The sequence below is a fragment of the Balaenoptera physalus genome (genome assembly GCF_965194825.1).
Source record: "Balaenoptera physalus genome assembly, chromosome: 6".
NCBI classification, from domain to species: Eukaryota; Metazoa; Chordata; class Mammalia; order Artiodactyla; family Balaenopteridae; genus Balaenoptera; species Balaenoptera physalus.
In genome coordinates, this window is record NC_138885.1 from 71,441,383 (window position 1) to 71,461,806 (window position 20,424).

The window sequence follows — 20,424 nt, forward strand, 5'->3', positions numbered from 1 at the left end:
GGTAGCGCCGGTCCCGGCTCCCGGTCACGCCTCCTGCTGTCCCGGCTCGGGTAGAGCTCCTTGGCGGCCCCGCCCCTCTCGCAGCCCCGGCCCTCTACAGCTGCAGCCCGTGCGCCACCTTCGGCCCAGCGGCTAGTGGAGACCGCAGTTGTGTGTCCTCAAAAGGAGGCCGCTCCCTGCCCAGAGAGAGGCTTGTCGTCGGGCGGGCAAGCCTCAGCGTCTGTGAGGCCTGAAGCTCAGCCATTTTTTTTTTTTTTGGAGGTGGTTGCGGGGGACGGGGAAGAGGAGCGGTGCGTCACTTTAAGAAAATGATTTCAAAATTCCAAATGCAAAATTGCCGGAGAGCCTCCCTAGGCCTGGGCCCGAAGCCTGAGACTCGCGGTATACCCGCTCCTGAGGGCTGCGGTGGGCTCCTGTCCTGGAGCCCTGCTTTTAGGTACTCGCGGGAACGTCCGGACACCCACTCCTCTCACCCCCGGGTGGGCTCCATTGTCTTCTAGGCTTTCGTCGCCTGATGAGTGCTGCGCTAGCGGATCCCAGCAAGGCACGTTAGGTGTAAACGAAGGCTTTTCTGTGGACCCGATTCTAATTAAATGCTGTTTCTGCACACCTGTGTTGGTTGTAATGGCGTTTGCTTGGGATGCACCAACTTTGGTGGGGGTCAGACAGCGACATTAGATGTCGTATCGCTTCTAGGGGTTTTGCTTGCCAGTTGCAGAAATGACTCCTTGTGCTTTCTCGTTTCTGGAAGATTGCCTTGCACAATGCTATTCACACGAAGGGTCCTTATTAGAAACTTTTTGTTTGTTTCTCTCGAACCCTGGGTACTTGAAAGCAAATGAAAAAGCTGTCCGGAGTCTAATCAAAGTGATTTACATTATGTGAGGCTTGAATTAAGCCTGTTTTTTCTTCCTCCCTCTACCCCCTCTATAGATGTTTGTATATCGATTACTATCCATTGCTGTGTTTTAATGAATATCTTATTTTAAGTACCACATAGCCACTATTTCAAAATTATGTTAACATCCACATAGCTATGACAGTACACTATTTCAGCACTCAGATTTGTTTCTAAGATTTACTTTTAGCCATAAAATTTCTTAAAAACAAGTCTAAACTTTATACAGCTCTCTTTAAAGGTTGAGTAACTGGATAGTAATGATGAGACAAAAACAAAATAAATGCAGCAGTACTCTATTTCAGAGAGGCACTATGTGCCAGCTTCATAAGAAACCCCTAAGTCAGAGTTTATGCAGTTACATGTAACATGGCTTTCATTTCGTATTTTATAAAGTTCTGCATACAACTGTTTCCTTATATTCTGTGAATTTATTTTTATGTTAATCACTTGGTTTTGTAAACATACAAGGAAAATGAATGAAATGTTCAAAGAATGAACTGTGTACCATAACACAGAAATAGTGCTTTTCTGTTGCCAAAATTGGCACAATGGACTTGTGAAGGAATTCCCTTTGGACTAGGTCCACTGTGGATGGCGTCCAGGGCTAATGTTAGTGGCTAACGTATTGTTCCTGTTCCCTGTAGGGCTATATGCTTCTTTCAAACCTGGCAAACCACTATCAGCTGTGACCGTCATCAAGGACATTGATAATATTTAAAGATTACTAGTTTTCTGTGTATATTTTAGTGTTATAGACTGCAATTCCAAATTAGACTTGCTTTTAGTATATCATTTTACTCCGTTAATCTATAATTCATTACCTGAGCACACCAGGGGAGGTAGTGTTGTAAATTGTACACTGGTAAGCTACTCAGTGAAACCATGCTTTGTATTTTTAACGTGTATAATTATATTTAAAATCAAGCAAGACTTAGTTTTATGCCTGATTTTTTTTGACAACATGGATTTGTTATCTGAGGGTTGCAGTTCATGACGTTTTAATACCGTATTAATATGTTTGCTGCGGCTACCAAGAGCTTTGTCAAACAAGTTGGAGATGGAGGGAGATTAGTTCCCGTTCCAAGCCTCAGTGAGGCTGACAAATACCAACCTCTAAGTCTGGTGGTAAAAAAGAAGAGATGTTTTCTGTTTCCTAGATATAAATTTACTTCAACACCTTTTACACTGAAAGATGTTCTTCTAGGAGACAGAGAAATTTCAGCTGGTAAGTTTAAATGTCTGTTTGGGAGTGACTACTCATTCAGCTATAGTATTGGTAATCTAAACATAGGTTGTCTGTGCTACCTATGTTCATAATATTTATGTATTTTCATTGATAAAAGCAACTCTTATTACTGTGACAGTAATAATATTGTTAACAATGCCTAACGTTTGTATAGTATCAAATCTCTTATTGGTTGAATAATTTCAAATGTATTATATAAGATTATTTATTGTATAATTTAATTTCAGTTATTTTATAAATTGTTTTAACCAAATCAACTTAGAGTATGACATAATAGTATACTTCTTCATCTATAAAATGGGGGTATTATTCAGTCTTGCCTATCTCACATGGTTAAATGTGATGAAAGTAATTTGTATTTATTATTTGATTCAGTTACTACGGTTGGTAAGCTGAAATGTATTAACAGGCTAATATTAACATTTTAACAAATTTTTCTTATAAACACTTGTTTTCCTTTCAGCTAGCCAGTGGATCTTGATGCTTAAGTATTCTGTTGGCTGAAAGAGAATTTGAGTTCATTTAAAGTACTCTGGATATTTATTTCTCTTGTTGTCAGATTAATTGAATTGCTCTTTTTAATCTTGGTTTAAGATGTTGCCATTCTCAACATTTGGGTAATCAAGTCTTAAATGATAAATTAATGTGCTACTATACATATTTACATTAGATGAATTCAAGACATTTAAAATATTGATTTCCTTTTCTTAAAGGTATTTCATCTTATCAGTTACTGAATTATGAAGATGAATCAGACGTTTCACTCTATGGAAGGCGAGGCAACCATATTGTGAACGACGTTGGGATTAACGTAACTGGATCAGATTCAATTGCAGTAAAAGCTTCATTTGGTGTAGTAACCAAACATGAAGTGGAAGTATCAACATTACTCAAGGAAATTACTACGCGGTCAGTATAATACTTCCATGTTTTTATTAAATATTTTAATTATATAAACTTCATTACAAAGAGTGCTTAAAACATTCAGGTTATATTTTACTAGAGTAATCTGTTTGATTTATTTGAAATACTGCAAATTAGTAATATGTCCAAGCTTTGGATAAGTGTAGATATCTGGAATCATTTGGTTTAAAAAATATTTAATTGTTCTGCAAAATCACTTTGGCTCTGCCGCATTTGCTAAATTATAAGATTACAAGACTTCAAGAATCTGCTTGCAGCAAATACACTAAGAGAGTCTCCTCCAGCAGACTCCTATAGTATGCATGTTTTAACAAAATAGACAGGAGAGGCAGATTATTAAATTTCTTTTGAGCACACCTTCTGATTTGTATTAGGACTGCCTTGATTTACTTTTAATTAAGGTGGATCGTGAATAGTAACACATGATAATCAAAAAATGTATCTGATTATACATAGTTAGATGTTACAGATTCTTGTGAATGTCTGTCTTCTTGATTTTAGAAAAATTAATTTTGACCACAGTTTGATACGTCAGTCAAGGAGCAGCAGAAAGGCAGTATTGTGTGTGGTCATGGAAAGCATCCGAACCACACGACAGTGCTCACTGTCTGTGCACGCTGGAATTCGTGGGGAAGCCATGAGGGTAAACCATTAGACTCATTAGACTTCTCTTACTAAAAAGCTGCAATGGGAATTTTTTAAGTATTCAGTTTCTAATGAGCCTTGTGTATTTTGTCAAATGTTGAGATTAAAAAGCTGCAATTGTATATAGGATTTTGCACACCAATGGTTTTGTTTTAGAATATGAAAAAAAATCCAAGAAAATTTGAATTATCAACATGTAAAATAATGTAAGAAAACACTAATCCTTGTGAAATAATGTGCACAATGGAATCCCTCATATTACTATTATGCTGTTTTAAGAATACAAATTGAGTGGTTATGTTGAATTCTTTGATTTTATTTTTAAGTGATACAGTTTTTACTTGAATTTTAAAAAGTTGAGTTTATATTTTTATATTAAATTAATTTTTCTAAAATAATATTGTTAATGGCCAAACATGCTTCATTCAATGTTAAGTCCTTTAAAAAATCTTGAAAGCTATTTGTGTTTAATTTTTAGCTCAATTATGGTATTATTTGTCCTTGTCATTCACCTAATAATGATGCATAATAATGACTTGATTTATTAAAATGAATTATTAGAAAGATAGGGTACAATGATAATCGTTTCAAATCTTTGCAAATGAAGGTTCTGTTCAGTGGCTACATTTAGGTGCCCACCAAATTGTTTAACATTGGATCATTTTGGGGGCATGAACTGAGCGAAACATATACTTAATTGTTGGTAATTGCTTTGGAAAGCTGCTGAAAGCTCTGGGGGCTTTGGAACAGTGGACAGAATAGGCTAAAAACAACTGTAGCACTTAAAGACAGTTGGTTTGCAGTTGAAAGAAAAAGGTTTCTATGCCAGAGAGCATTACCCATGTGGTAGCACTAATCGTTGGCTCTGATACAAAGTAAATGAGAAAGTAGTGAGAGGTATTTCCTAATATAGATCACAAGTCTCCAATGGACCATTAATTTGGACCTCTGCTAGAAACAGTTGAATTCAAGTAGGAGAATTCTTTGCTTGTAGGGGTGGGGATGTTTGTTTTTGGTAGGATTGTAGGGAATGTTTTATTTCTCCAAAAATATATCCTTACCTGTTGTGCTCCTTAACCATGTTATTTAATTTATTTAATATAGTTTCATTTTATGGATGAACAGAATCCCAAGGGAAGGGACAAAGCTATTGTTTTTCCAGCACACACAACCATAGCTTTCAGTGTTTTCGAACTCTTCATTTACTTGGATGGTGCCTTTGGTGAGTGATTTGCATGAAACACCAAAATGATTATATTTTTACAGAAGGATTTAATGAGAATCTCTGTCTCTTTCTGAGTGTCTAATAATAGAAGAGTGCTGCTCTCAGTACTGTCAATATTATGTTTGGATGAAGTAACTGGGAAAGACCCTCCAGTCTTTACTTACTCATTACCTCATCCCTGTTTCTTGAAGAAGGCTGTAGTCTTCCCACCACCCACTTACAATTATAGCTAAGAGTGAGAACGCAATCCACTGACAGTATTTCCTTGACTTATATGGGAAAATAAAAAATTATCGTCTAATAGGTAGTTTTTGATGATGGCAAATAGAGTAGGTAGACAGTAAGATGTCGAAGGTGTCAAGGCATCCAAACTAGGGTACCCAAAGACAACCTTTCTTCTGGTTTTCCTTTCATAGACCCAGCTCCCCCAACTCCGGACTCTCCCTAAAACCTTAAAGTTACAAATAATTCCCTAAAATTGTCACCTTATATAATACTGCAGTGCAGCTCAGTTTAAATTTCTACATTTCACAGGTTTTAAGATTATTAGACCAGCCAGCTCAAGTCTAGGTGTAGCCCAACGGATTAGGCAAGGGAGCCCCTTAGCCATGGTGATTTATGAACATTTTTAGACCTGTTTTTGTTTCTGCAGTTCTGTCGGAGGAGGGAATAGGGAGTCCAGAAACAAATCACACTAATTAAATTCTATCTGGGACACTAAAGGGTGTAGGGTTTTTTTTAAAAAAAAGATTTATTTATTTATTATTTATTTATTCTTTTGGCCGCATCGGATCTTAGTTGCAGCATGTGGGATCTTCATTGAGGCATGCGGGATCTTCGTTGGGGCATGCGAGATCTTTCGTTGTGGCACGCGGGCTCTTCGTGTCAGCACGCGGGCTTCTCTCTAGTTGTGGCCTGCGGGTTTTCTCTTCTCTAGTTGTGGCATGCAGGCTCCAGGGCACGTGGGCTCTGTAGTTGTGGTGCTTGGGTTCCAGAGTGCATGGGCAACTAGAGTTTGCCGCACGCAGGCTTTCTAGTTGAGGTGCGTGAGCTCAGTAGTTGTGGCTCGTGGGCTTAGTTGCCCCGCAGCATGTGGGATCTTAGTTCCCTGACCAGGTATCCAACCTGCGTCCCCTGCATTGCAAGGCGGATTCTTTACCACTGGACCACCAGGGAAGTCCAAGGGTGTAGGTTTTTACAATAATATTGATCACTAGAAGTGTAAACTGATAGAACTGATATGTACATCAAAATTTTAAATTACATATATTTTAGCCTTATTTACACTTTTAGGAATTTATCCTATAGATATACATATATGAAATGATGTGGGTATAAGGATAGTCAGTTCATAATAGCAAAAGATTGGAAATAACCTTAAGGTATATTATCAGCAACTAGTTGAATAATGGTGCATCCATACAATAGAATACTGTGAAGCCATTAGGAATTATGTAGCACTGAAGATCTTGATATGGAATAATCTCTATGATATTTTAAAGAAATGTGTATCTATTTGAGTCTAAACAATTTTATATACATACATACTTACATACATATATACATATTCTTTATGCATGTAAAATATATGGAGTATTTCTGGAAGTACACACAACAGTAGTTACCCTGGGGTATAAAACTGAGGCTGGGGTCAATGTAGAGACTTATTTGTCACCGTATCCTCTTTTTGTACTCTTTGAATTTTGTACCATGTAAATGTTACCTTTTCTAAAAATATGTAAATTTTAACTTAAAAAAATAAAATGAATGGCACATACCAGAATTCAACCACAATTAAAACCCCCAATAAAATATGAGTTGTTCAAATTATAACATCTTCTAAAATTTTTTTTTATAGACCTTTGTGTCACTTCAGTGTCAAAAGGAGGATTTGAAAGGGAAGAAACGGCAACATTTGCACTGCTCTACAGATTGAGAAATATACTGTTTGAAAGAAGTATGTCCACTGAAGATTTTTTTCTTCTCAGATTAACACTTGAGGTTATCTCTTCAGTCATCCTGTCTTAAGAATTTAAATTTAAAAACCAAATTTCATGACTGATGGTTTAGATTCACACATAGTTTTAATTGCAGTTTGGCTATACATTTTTTATTTGACTTTTAACACATTTCTTTTTTTGTCCTTTTAGATAGAAGAGTGATGGATGCCATTTCTCGTTCACAGCTTTACTTAGATGATCTTTTTTCTGACTATTACGACAAACCTCTCAGCATGAATGATATTTCACTCAAAGAAGGGACTCATATCCGAGTTAATTTACTTAATCACAACATTCCAAAAGGGCCTTGCATACTCTGTGGCATGGGGAACTTTAAAAGGGAGACGGTTTATGGGTGCTTTCAGTGCTCTGTCGATGGGCAGAAGTATGTGAGACTTCATGCAGTTCCTTGTTTTGATGTTTGGCACAAGAGAATGAAATAAAATGGAAAATCAATGTATCTTGCTGGTGTTTTAGGAGCAACTGTGCCACACACCTTTCCAAAATTATCTAGGTTTGCTTTGATGAGTTGTAGCAAATTAAAGAGGGAGGGGAACAAGAATTTAACCTGTCTGGGCATCATTTTTCCCGTCTATAACGTGGAGATGATAATAGTATCTACCTCATAAATTGTCATGAAGATTAATAATGATTATATTGGAAAAGGTTTAAATATAAAATTCAGAATATAGATATTCCTTCGTAAAATCTGCCAGTCACTTTAGAAGTATATTTTGGGATTTAGTCTTATTATACATAGAACTTTTCTAGATATCAATTTTATTTTTAGTTGGCTTTTAATTCAAGATCTAAGAATGACAAGAGTACACAAGTGGCAACTTTATGGTGCTTTAACTATTGCCCTAGGTCTGGTAAAATGAGAAAAATGTGTTAATAATTTAATGTAATCCTAAATGTTTAATTGTGGTATCAAATTAAAAGCACACTGAGCTCAGTGTGGGGTTTTGTGTACACAATTAAGGGTGACTGATAGTAGTAATGGGCTGCCATTCTGTGATGTACATATATATGTGCTCGCCAGCTTTGTCTTTATTAAAAACTCACTACAGTTATTTTAAAGTTAAGGCAGCTGGGACACGTTTATTTCTTTTCTCCTTTGAAAATGTTTAAAACATTTAACATATTTAGTTCTGCGAGATCTTTTGCATCTACTCTGTAAGACATCTGAAATTTTTTTATACACAAGCAACCTAAATTATTTACTATACACCATTTTTAAATAATTACAAAAATACTATGTTAAAGTTCCAGAAGTCAAAGTATATAGTACAGCAGTCACTACTCGGCATATGCCTATGAAGGCATTAGGCAATTACGTAAATACGAAATACTTGTATACTATGTGTATGTAGAAGGATTAACATTTTACCTTTTTAACTATTTAAATGTGATTAGAGTTTTAGAGTAAATCTCCATGTTCATTTACCATCATCTATAATTTTTTAAATCATAAGTTTAGGGACTTCCCTGGTAGCGCAGTGGTTAAGAATCCACCTGCCAATGCAGGGGACGCAGGTTCGAGCCCTGGTCTGGGAAGCTCCCACATGCCGCGGAGCAACTAAGCCTGTGCGCTACAACTACTGAGCCTGCACTCTAGGGCCTGCGAGCCACAACTACTGAGCCCGCGTGCCACAGCTACTGAAGCCCACATGCCTAGAGCCTGTGCTCCGCAACAAGAGAAGCCACTGCAATGCAAAGCCTGCACACCTCAAGGAAGAGTAGCCCCCGCTCACCGCAACTAGAGAAAGCCCGCGTGCAGCAACGAAGACCCAACGCAGCCAAAAATAAATAAATTTAAAAGTGATTCAATCCATTTAGTGTTTAAAAAAAAAAAACCACCATGAGATAGCACTAGGTATTCAGAAGCTTCAAATTGCTAATAGTAAGCTTTGGCAAGGATGAAAAGGAACTGAAACTCCATAGTAGTTGAAAAACAAATTGGTACGATTACTTTGGTAAACAGTTTGGCATTATCTGTGACAGAAAGTCCCTCCTTGATCAAACTTGTCGGGCTCTTCTGAGCCCTCTGCTTGATTAGGCCCAATAGCCCCCGCTCGCCGCAACTAGAGAAAGCCCGTGCGCAGAAACGAAGATTCAACGCAGCCAAAAATAAATAAATAAAAAACAAAAAAACATAAGTTTAAAAGCACTTGGTATGAAAACAATGGGACAGAAAGGTTAGAATTAGAAACAGTTTGTATCATAGGATAATTTCCATATATAGCCTTCATGGTATTTTTGTTTTGGGCAGAGTATATGATTCCGGTGCAAATATGAGTATACTGATCAAAAAAACTTCTAGTAACTTTTATTAATATGGATATAGAGAATGGGTGCAGTTTCCAAACCAAAACATAATACTGTATTAGCAAACTTAGTTTACTTGAACTGAGCAGGTTATTCTGAGGGAAGTAAAGGGATGAAAGTTGATGATTAAGTGAGGAGGAGTTATAAAATTGGGTATAGGAATGAAGAAATATTGGGGGGAAAGAAAAGATAGTAAAGGTTTTTATTTTACAAAGTGTCTAACTCTGTGCTATGCATATGTAATATCCACTAATCTAGTGGTTTTTGTGTTGCCCTTATACTTTTAAATTATAGGATTTCTAGCAGTATATTTAAAGAGGTTAAAAGATGAACAGTGAACAATGGTTTGGAAAGAGCAAGTTTCAGAAAATGGAAAAAACTTTGTTTTGAACTCAGTTGTTTTGAATCGAGCTATTTACTGCCTAACCACACTTTTCTACATACACAGTAAGTAAATCTTACATGTTCCAATAAATATGTGTCCTTTCTTGGGTACCAACATGATCTTCTACAGCATCTCTTACCTCTTATTCTCAACATGTTGGACCACAATGACTTGACCATGACGCAAAATTGCCATGGCACTTTATATCCTCATTTGCATCCTCATTTGATATCCTCATGTGTAAAATAAGTTCTACACATTTATCAAAAACTTGATGGCATACCAGTTTGTAATGCTCGTTCATGGTTAATAATAAGAACATTGTGAGAAGTGACATAGGATAGAGATACCTAGAGAAAGGGAGACTAAGAAATAGCGTAGCATCAATTTAAAACTATCAAGACAAAAAGTTAGGGATGGTAGATATAAAGGCCTACGAGAAGGAAGAGGCGTAGCACATTTATAATGATGTCTGAGGGAATGCAAGAGTCAGAGCCGTACAGACTTTATGATGCCTGCTCTTAGAGGCACAAAGCCTTTGGTCTGATGAAATGTCTTTCAAACATTAGTCATTGGAACAAATACCTAAGGCCAGAAACTTGCACCAAAAAGTACAGAGACTGTGTTGAGGCTCTCTGACAGAGTTATACAACTAATACTGTCCTGCATGCATACTAAAGGAAGAGTCCTCAGTCCTATGATTTTTATATCCTACTATCCATAATGCTGTGAAATGTATAAACAAATGAAATGTTAATTCCTGGGTCCCTATTAAATATTTTAAAAATATGGGGTACCTTAAATGTTAAAATTTGGATATTTACATAACTATACATGCTGTTAAGGTTAGAGTTGGGAAGAACTTGTGGATTTTGACATAGATGTCCTCCTATAACCTGAAGGGGAAAAACTGCCCACTAGGATGCAGAGGTCGATTTTATGGTGCTGCAATTCATGTTAACAGAATAAAGCAATAAGAAACACAATCATGCCATACTTGAAAGTTAAATTTTGCAAAACAGCCTCACATTTATTATTCCAAAATTACATGTATTGAAGGGATCAAAATATGTTCATGGGGGAAAAATAGAAAATACAACTCAGAGAAAAGTGACTTTGTTTTACACATAAAGTACAGTAAATAGCTAAGAAAATTTAGAAATAAAAATATGCTATAGTTCATCATGTTGATAGACATTGTATTCCTTAGAAGAAATGAAGCCATCACCATCATGGTCGTTCTTCTTAAAAATATCTTCTAAAACTGCATTCTGATATGACTTGTCACGTGGCTTCTTATCTTTTTCAAATTCCTTTTTCAGGTAATGACTTATCTAGGCCAAAATAATATTTCTTTAATAAAAAGATATCATAAGAAATTTCCAGCAACTTTGAGAAAATGTTTACATAAAGAAACTCATATCTAAGACGACTTATAATAAGTGATACAAAAATTTAAAAAGCTATTTGAGGTTTAATTTTTTCAACCTTTGAAGCAATTTTCTGAAGAGAAACAGATCTTCAAACTAGCTTCCCCCGAGGTTATAGGTGGTTAGTGGTACATTCTCAGAGATTAACATCTGAATTGAATTTTGTTGAAACTAAATGCTTTCCAATAACCTACACTATCCACATTATCAAAAGAAACTCCCTCTTAAGGATTTCCATTAGTGAATAAAATCCAAATTGGTATTTATATAATCGCCAAAATTATTGGGTTGGCCAAAAAGTTCGTTCGGGTTTTTGTTACATATTATGGAAAAACCCGAATGAACTTTTTGGCCAACCCAATAATAAATATGTATAATGAATAAAACCCAACTACAGGTTTTGAAATAAAATTTAATTTTCTTAATTTTTCTATGCTTCTATAGCTCTCCCCCAATCTCCAAATTATGATCATCTCTCTAATGTCAAATAAAGAACAGGTATTCTGAAGTATTCCCTTTTCTCTATACATCATTTCTCTGAACAAAGACACATTATAAGCACAGCCTAACATGGTAGCTACTAGCCATATATGTCCATTAAGCACTTGAAATGTGGCAGATCAAATTGAGACGAGCTACTGTAAGGGTAAAGTATACAACAAATTTTGAAGATAATAAAAAATGTCATTGATAATTTTTATATTGGTTTCATGTTGAAATGGCAATATTTTAGATATATTGAGTTAATTAACATTAATTTCACTTGTTTCTTTTTACTTTTTAAAATGTGGCTACTAAAACATTTAAAATTATGTATGTAACTCAATTATATTTCTATTGGAAATTATGTATATTATATAAATAAATTATATATTAATACATATAATAACTAAAGACAGCAAAGCACAACGATTTGGAGATAGTGTTAAACAAGGCTGGGTATTTTATTTATTATCACTTTTTTTTTGCATTGAAGTATAGTTGATTTAAAATGTTTCAGGTACACAGCAAAGTGATTTCAGTTATACAAATATCTATATATCTATGATCTATTCTTTTTCAGATTCTTTTCCATTATAGGTTATTACAAGATACTGAATATAGTTCCCTGTGCTATACAGTAGGTCCTTGTTTATCTATTTTATATATAGTAGCATGTATCTGTTAACCCCAAATTCCCAATTTATGCCTCCTCTCCTCCTTTCCCCCTTGGTAACCATAAGTTTGTTTTCTATGTCCGTGAGTCTATTTCTATTCTGTAAATAAGTTCATTTTTGTATCATTTTTTTAGATTCTACATATAAGTGATACCATATGATATCTGTCTTTCTCTTAGTTTACTTAGTATGATAATCTCTATGTCCATCCATGTTGCTGCAAATGGCATTATTTCACTTTTTTTACGGCTGAGTAATATTCTAGTGTGTGTGTGTGTATACACACACATCTTCTTTATCCATTCGTCTGTTGATGGACATTTAGGTTGCTTCCATGTCTTGGCTATTGTAAATAGTGCTGCTATGAACATAGGGGTGCATGTATCTTTTTGAATTATAGTTTTGTCTGGATATATGCCCAGGAGTGGGATTGCTGGATCACATGACAACTCTATTTTTAGCTTTTTAAGGATGCAGAAGCTAGGTAACTGAACTCCAGGACCCTGTTTACCAACTTTCTGGGCTACACAGTTCAAATTTTTCCTAGCTCTTTTAATAATCTCATGTAATCCTCACAATCCTATGAGGTGGGAATTATTTGCCCAGTTATGAATTCCTACAGTGCTGCTTGAAAAGATCTTCTCCTGTAGTCTAGGTGCCAGAAATAACTCGTAGAATTAGTTTGGTATTTTAATGACCCTCTTGCAGGGAGAAAGGAAATTAAACAGGCTGACTCAGTTTAAAGTTTTACATTAAAAAAGTACATTTTCTTCTTGGAATTTAGTTTTTTTGTAACCAGCTCTATAAAAGCAAATTAATCAGTCCATACTAGGTAGAAGTAAAAATAATAGCTGTAACACAGATGTGACAAAAAATTAGATTGTACATATGAAATCTGTTTGAATTACCTCAGTTTTAGAAAGTTGCCTGTCATTGTCCGTGTCTATCTGTTTAAATGTTTCAATGCTTCGTGGTCCTTTGGTCACAGCATAAAGCTCAATCTCAAAAATCAATGTTGCATCAGGTGGAATCTTGCCTTCTGCTAAAGGTGTAAATTTTAACAGTTTAACTTACATGAAGATAACATTCAAATATTTATTTACAAATGGCCATTATAGCATTATGATTATATTATTTCATATTTATAAAAATTGCTTTCTAAATATTTCTTAGGAACACTTTTTCCATATGTCTTCAAACCAAGTCAGTTCTAAAGACCAAGGGGACCATTATTTCCTGATTAAATTGAAATAAATATAAATCACGTATTTTAAAAAATTTATTTATTTTTGGCTGCATTGGGTCTTCGTTGCTGCGTGTGGGATTTCTCTAGTTGCGGCGAGCGGGGGCTACTCTTCATTGCGGTGCGCAGGCTTCTCATTGCGGTGGCTTCTCTTGTTGCAGAGCACGGGGTCTAGGCACATGGGCTTCAGTAGTTGTGACACGTGGGCTCAGTAGTTGTGGCTCACGGGCTCTAGAGTGCAGACTCAGTAGTTGTGGCGCATGGGGTTAGCTGCTCTGCGGCACGTGGGAGCTTCCCAGACCAGGGCTCGAACCTGCGTCCCCTGCATTGGCAGGTGTATTCTTAACCACTGAGCCACCAGGGAAGCCCTAAATCATGTAATTTTTATTAATATACCCCAACATTATACAGGAGAGAGCTAGTGCAGAGAAGAAATTCACAGGCAGAACAATTTCAAAGATAGGTATCTTTTAGAAAATGATTTTGTTCAGTTATTTGTAAGTATGAATAAAATATATGTATTAGTATACATGTCTTTCAAACTCTTTATAGACAAAAAATAGTGCAATGACAGAACAAACCAGTAACAATTTCATGAAGAAATTTATAATAACAAAAAAGCCTTCTAAGTATTAATTTAAATAGCTCTCTTTAATAAAGTTAATCTATTAAGTGATGTCACAGATGACTTTAGCAATCTATGGGCTACTTCAGATGGCCATTCATAAAAATGACCTGCAGAAATGACTTGCTAAGAGGCACTGGGTGGCTTTTGTCACCAGTACATTATAGTTACTCAAATATTTGTTGAATGAATGGCCTCTATCACTTATTTAAAAAATGGCTAAGTTTGTTCTTTGAAGCAAACAGTAATTTTTTAAATGAAAAAGTGGAGAATTCTTGCTAAAGTATTTATATAATCCAAAGAAAAAAGCTTGAAAGTTACAGCCAAAATAAGTGGATCAGTCATCTCCAAAACCAGGACACAGAACAATCTACCCACATATTACATGACTAATGTGACCATCCCAACCAACATACCACATATTACTTGACTTTATAGTAAAAGAGCTAGAGATTGATTGACTGATCATTTTTACAAAACCCATTCCTATTCTGTCCAGTTAAGACCTCTTTATGACAGAAAAATAACTTCTCCTGACCATAATTAAAAACAAATTCAAAACACAAATTCAAATTTCTTAAAAAATATTACAAGTCTAAGTTTCCCCCAAATTCTACTGTAAACATAGAATATATTGCCAGTTAAGTTTTATCTTACTAAAAAATTACAGTATAAAGAAGAGAAAAATATGCACTTGCTGTAGCATTACTTGTATTTAGAGAAGCAGATCAAAGACTTAGGAGTTAATGTAAAGAATCTATACATACCACATGTACTGTTAATTAAAGCACTAACAAGTCACATGCATTTCAAGACATGCAGGGGTGCTCTGTGACATTAGGCAAAGATATTGCGCACAGGAAAAGACTTCTTCAAGTACTACCTAAAATAAAGTTATAGCTAATGTTAGGTCTTAATAACAACTTATTTAAGAAAGCTTATTCAATCAAGATATTGTTTGTTAAGCAGTTACTTATGGTCTACACAGCAGCTTTTAAAATAACTGAATTCAAGCTATTAGTAAGCTATTATAAATAATGCAGGTAAACTAGCAGTTAACTACATTCCAAAGAACACACTTTTGTCGGGCCTCAGTTTCCTAACGTGTAAAATGGAGGTGTTGGTGATGTTACTAGTGAGATTCATTATTTTTATATATTTATTGAAGACACCTCAAATTGAATATGAACTAACTTCAAGTCAAATTTCTACATTTTTGTAGCAAGGGTCTGGCTTATTAATTGCTTTGGCAGACTGGGTAGTCATTTGTATCTAAGCATAAATTAGTTTACAAAAAGGATAAAATAGGTACTCATTTGTCACAGGGTAACAGGACCCAAGATGAGCACCTATTGATGAGAGGTGTGGGTGCCCTGGTAGCAGGCAGAATGTGGAGGTATCTACAAGAGAGAAAGAGAAACTCTTGAAAATGAGACTAAGGAGACTGAAAGGCAAACTCTGCCTGTATCATTTTGCCTAGAATTGACCTCAACCTATGACAGCGTTTTTAGGACAAGACTGCGTTCAATTTATCTTCAATTCTCTCTCCCTCTCCTAGGTTCCTTTACAACTAAAAATAGGATACACTAATTATGGTTCTGTGGGAGCTACTTTGATGGAACCAAATGATTGGCGAAAAGCTTTGAAAGTGAAGCTGTAGTTATCTGGAACTGTCTCTTTAGGAGCTTTAAATCTGATTGGATCTGACTTGTACCACTAACTTCCCTCCAATCCAATTTGGGGCAGTGATCCCCTACTCTTGCTGGAAAGAATAGGCGTGGGAACCATTCCACCTAATGAGTAAACTAACAGCCTTAAAGAGGGTGTGCCATTTCAACGAAATATTGGGGAGTAAAGACATTTCATTGTAGAAAATCTTTGATTACTTTAATTATATACTAAATATTTCAAATACGTGGGGTTAAGAAGGGCTCTAAGTAGAATGAGGAGGTAAAGATTCTTTCTTTGGGGAATTCCCTGATGGTCCAGTGGTTAGGACTCTGCACTTCCACTGCAGGGGGCATGGGTTCAATCCCTGGTTGGGCAGCTAAGATCCCCGAAAGCCCTGGGGTGCGGCCAAAAAAAAATCTTTATAGTCTTCACACAGCAATAGGAAGCAAGGACCCAACTGAGAATGCAATATAGAAACCGGCCCTCTGCCACACTGCCCATTTTCCCCTCTTAAAAATTTCTCTATTCTGCTCCACTTTTAACTTTAGTGATTTTTAAAAATTTAATTTTGGAAAAATTAATACATGTCTTTCTCTGTCTGACTTATTTCACTTAGCATAATACCCTCGAGGTCCATCCATGTTGTTGCAAATGGCAAGATTTCATTCCTTTTCATGGCTGAGTAATATTCCAGTGTGTGTGTGTGTGTGTGTGTGTGTGTGTGTGTGTGTGTGTGTGTGTGTGTACCACATCTTCTTTATCCATTCATCCATTGATGGACACTTAAGTTGTTTCCATATCTTGGCTATTGTAAATAATGCTGCAGTGAACACTGGGGTGCATATATCTTTTCAAATTAGTGTTTTCATTTTCTTCAGATAAATACCCAGGAGTGGAATTGCTGGATCATACGGTAGTTCTATTTTTAATTTTTTGAGAAACTTTTATACTGTTTTCAGTTGTGGCTGTACCAATTTACATTCCCACCAATTGGGATGTTACATACAGCACAGGGGATATAGTCAATAATACTGTAATAATTCTGTATGGTGCGTAATCTATAAATATATCGAGTCACCATGTTTTATACCTAAAACTAATATAGTATTTTAAGTCAACTATACTTCAATAAAAAATTTAGTACATGCATACAGTAAAAAATTTAAATAGTATAATATATTACAGAATGAGAGGAAATCTCCTTACCCTTGACCCTCAGGCCTCCTTCCCAGGAACATTTAATATCATCAGATGGTGTATTTTTTAGATAGTCTATGTAGATACATGACGCATATGTGAAATTTCCCCTCTCACATGTAAGCTCTCATTGAGGTTAGGAAACTGTTTCTGCATTGTACACTGCTTTATGCTCAGTGCCTAGAATAGAGCCTGGCATTGATGCTCAATAAATATTTGTTGCAGGAATATATTCTATCCCATTTTATCTTTAATACATTAATACATATGGCTCTACTTCATTCTTTTTACTGGCTGTACAATAATCCACTGTATATATAGCATAACTTAGTTAACTAATTTCCTACTAAGGGATACTCGGGTAGTTTGCAGTCTTGCTACCCAAAAAAGTCTGCAGTGAATGTTCTTTAAGATGTACCTTGGTACACATTCCTGGAAATGGAACTATGGGATCAGAGGATATGTGCATTTTAAATTTTGATAGAAATTGCTAAAGAGGTCGAATGATTTACATTCCCAGCAATAATGCATGGGACTGCTGTTTTTTCCATACCTTTGCCAACTTTTATGTCTTTGCTAATCTGATGGGTGAAAATGGTATCTCATTTTTGTTTTAATTTCTCTTTCTTTAATGATGACTGGACTTGATAGAGCTAAAGTTTATTGGACCCTATATTCTATATCTTATTTAACTTTGAGAGTCTGCTTTTGATTTTTTGACTATATACCCGAAGTCTATGATTTATTTTTAAATATAACTTAGAGATATACATATTAAAACACCTTACCATAGCCTTCCTTTCCATATGCAAATGAAGGGGGTATAATCAATTTTCGCTTCTCGCCAGGACACATATCCGTCATCCCAATGTCTAGGCCTTTTATGACTTGTCCAACACCAAGAACAAACCATTTGGGGTGGCCTTCATTTTCTGTCCGGCTATAATTAAAAACAACACCTAGGTAAGTTGATTTCAAGAAAAATAAAATCAAACTTTAAAATACAGCTGAGCATTTAGTTCCAATTTAAAATTGGAGTCCTCTCTAACCATCTCTTTTCCTATATTAAGATTCATTCTGAACCCCCTAGTGGGGTGTTTGGCTCAAACTTCCCTCGTAATAGCCAAACAGAGGTATGATTTGCCCAAAGCTAGTAATTAGGAGTCATCTCATTTTCTTTTTTTATTGTCATCTTTACAAAAACTACTCAACAGTTAACTTTTTAATGGGTCTCCTGCCCCTAACTAGCTGCATGGCTTGTCCAAATGACTTATTTAACCATTCTGGGTTTGTTCTAAAAAATAATGGTACAGGTTTAGCCTCAAAAAGTCATTTGAACCACGATTAAAATTTGTATCTTTTCTTCTTATTAAATTTCTCTATTCTAGATGCAAAGAACTAACTTTCCCCAATTGTATTTTTATAGGGTAATAGCACAGAAGGAGAAAAGACATTCTACCTCTGAGTAATAAACCATCAATTAAATCAGAGTAAGTAGTGGTGGGATGAGGGGGCAGGCAGGACACAGGGTCCGGAAGTCACCAGAGAAAGTCATTGTAGTGGCTTCTTGATACAGCTGGAAAGTGGCCTCCAGCCAGTAAATATCGTGCTTCTGAAGGCCAGATAACATCTCCTAAACAACTCTACGTAGTCCTCAGTAAGCAGACTCCAACCCACAGCAAAGGAAAAGTGTGAACATTCTTACAAACTGTACCTTGACTTACTTCTATAGGTACCAAGGGTAGTGGTGGTGGGGGGTTGGAGTGTATGGATGTGTGTATTTTTAATAATTTCTTGGGCCAACATTTTCAGTAATTTAAAATAATATTCTATATAATAGGAAAATACTATATCAAATCTGATTTCCCCCCTAGAAATAAAAGGCTGAACTCTCACTGGTAAAAAACAAGAACAAATCAATCAAACAACAAATTAGGTTTCTGGTTGGTGGAGGGAGGAGGCTAGATTTAGTACATCAACTGGACGCGGGAGCTGTTCGCATCATTTCCTACCTGCAGTAGAATTTCGAGCCGTCTTTAGCCAAGAAGCCGTCGTAATGGGCATTTAGCAGGTCTCCCTTTTTGCTTGTGTTAGAACAGTTTTCTGGACGATGCAAAACTTCTATTTTCACTTCCTCTATGCTCTCCTCTGCCTTTTGTCCCTGAGCAGTAAAAATGCCCCACAGGTAAAAGAAAATGATTAACCTAAATAAGAAATGCATGATTCCGAGAGTCGGCCCCAGATGACCACCGCGTTCCCTCATGCGTGTTACTCGCGCGGGGTGGCAGCGCCAGCAGCCTAGTTCCGACGCGTGGCAGGCATTGTCCTACGTCATAAAAGGCCGGGGGCGGGGTGAAGCGTGGCCCCGCCCCCTTCCCCTGCGGCGCGCCCAGCAGTGGAATTTTTGCCAGTTGGCTGCTGGTTTCGTCCTGGTGGTACCCCGCGCTTTGGCTGGCTGTCTTCAGTCGCTAAGGCAACACTCCACACTTGCACCGCATCTCCTCGCTAAGTCCGCATATTTTACAAACAGTTTCCTCAGGGTTCGATAGTAACGTTCGCGTTACCTTTTGAAACTGGCAAAAGACGAAATAAGACTCTGATGGGATGTCGTAGTCCGAGGATACGATTGTCATTTCTGGGCATGAAAGGCGTCTCCTCAGATCCCTAGAGAACTGGTGGGCATCGGGGGAGGCATTCTGCTTCTGCGGTGTCCTTGAAGCGCCTTCTCGGGGTCGAAGTCATGCATTAAGAGGTTCCAGGCTAAGCCACACACTAGTACACAGAGGTACCGCTGCTCCCCGCAGCGGGGTTAACGGCGGTTCCCCAGAGCCGACTCCAGCGATTCAGGACCGGCTGCTGGTTTGCATTTCCTTTTCTCACCACTTGCGGTCGCCCTTGATTTGAGGGCTTCTAGGAGTGCGGGTAAAGCTCTTAACAGTTTTGCTTTTCTTACCAACTCTGCGAGATAGGTAATTATCCACATTCCACAGACGAGAAAACGAAGTAATTTGAGTATTGGGCATCCTGTTTCAATCTCACGGCTAATACGCAGCAGGGATTTGACCAAGTCTGACACAAAGCCAGCCTTATATCCTCACCCCCAACATTTTAGCATGAAGAACTTTACAACATACAGAATAAATTTTACTACCCCATCACCGCGGCCTTATATTCACTACTTGGAGTCTATCATTAACATTTAACTATACGTATTCGATTTATTAAATACATTTCCATCTGTCCATCTATCCGTCAATTCGCCGTATTTCCAAGCGAACACCCAAAGACTTTTACCCAAACCAGGATCTCAACGAAGGCCTGGATTAGGCTCTGGAAGGGCAGGTGTTATCCGCCTCAGTGATGCTAAAAGCCTAAAAGCCGCAGCACTGAGCCTGCTTATATCGGCTTTGCTTAAAACTTGTGAAATTCCAGAAATCTGAAAATTAT

General features: G+C 36.8%; 2 protein-coding genes across 18 annotated transcripts in view; one reads left to right on the forward strand and one right to left on the reverse strand.

Moving 5' to 3' along the window:
* Positions 1–7,401, forward strand: part of PJVK (pejvakin) — a 54,446-nt gene extending 47,045 nt beyond the window's left edge. For 8 of the 13 annotated variants that reach the window (XM_082466796.1, XM_082466799.1, XM_082466792.1 and 5 more), the window contains 5 exons: positions 2,861–3,056; positions 3,573–3,714; positions 4,821–4,938; positions 6,800–6,898; positions 7,092–7,401. In XM_082466796.1, coding sequence (XP_082322922.1) covers positions 2,861–3,056; positions 3,573–3,714; positions 4,821–4,938; positions 6,800–6,898; positions 7,092–7,384 — 848 coding nt within the window. In that variant the 3' untranslated portion in view covers positions 7,385–7,401. The other 5 variants (XM_082466794.1, XM_082466802.1, XM_082466790.1 and 2 more) reach the window with 5 other exon arrangements.
* A 3,250-nt stretch (positions 7,402–10,651) lies between these two features.
* FKBP7 (FKBP prolyl isomerase 7) lies at positions 10,652–20,054 on the reverse strand. 5 transcript variants are annotated; one of them, XM_082466818.1, is made up of 4 exons: positions 18,990–20,054; positions 17,766–17,917; positions 13,150–13,280; positions 10,652–10,988 (listed from the first exon to the last, which is right to left on the reverse strand). In XM_082466818.1, exons 1-4 carry the CDS (start codon positions 19,238–19,240, stop codon positions 10,827–10,829), a joined length of 696 nt encoding a protein of 231 aa, XP_082322944.1. In that variant the 5' UTR covers positions 19,241–20,054; the 3' UTR covers positions 10,652–10,826. The 5 variants fall into 5 exon arrangements, 4 of the variants coding, with proteins under 4 accessions (XP_082322944.1, XP_082322945.1, XP_082322943.1 ...); XM_082466819.1 differs by having other exon boundaries at positions 10,652–10,983; positions 13,150–13,283; positions 18,990–19,802; XM_082466817.1 differs by having other exon boundaries at positions 13,150–13,283; positions 18,990–19,799.
* Between the last annotated feature and the right edge of the window lie 370 nt (positions 20,055–20,424).

Excerpts from the sequence above, each read along its gene's own strand:
- FKBP7 (XM_082466817.1), bottom strand. The coding sequence starts at position 19,240 with ATGAGGGAACGCGGTGGTCATCTGGGGCCGACTCTCGGAATCATGCAT. Across the intron at positions 17,918-18,989 it reads GGCTCGAAATTCTACTGCAG|CCGGACAGAAAATGAAGGCC; the intron begins GTAGGAAATGAT and ends TTTTAATTATAG. Across the intron at positions 10,989-13,149 it reads GGCAACTTTCTAAAACTGAG|ATAAGTCATTACCTGAAAAA; the intron begins GTAATTCAAACA and ends ATTTTGGCCTAG.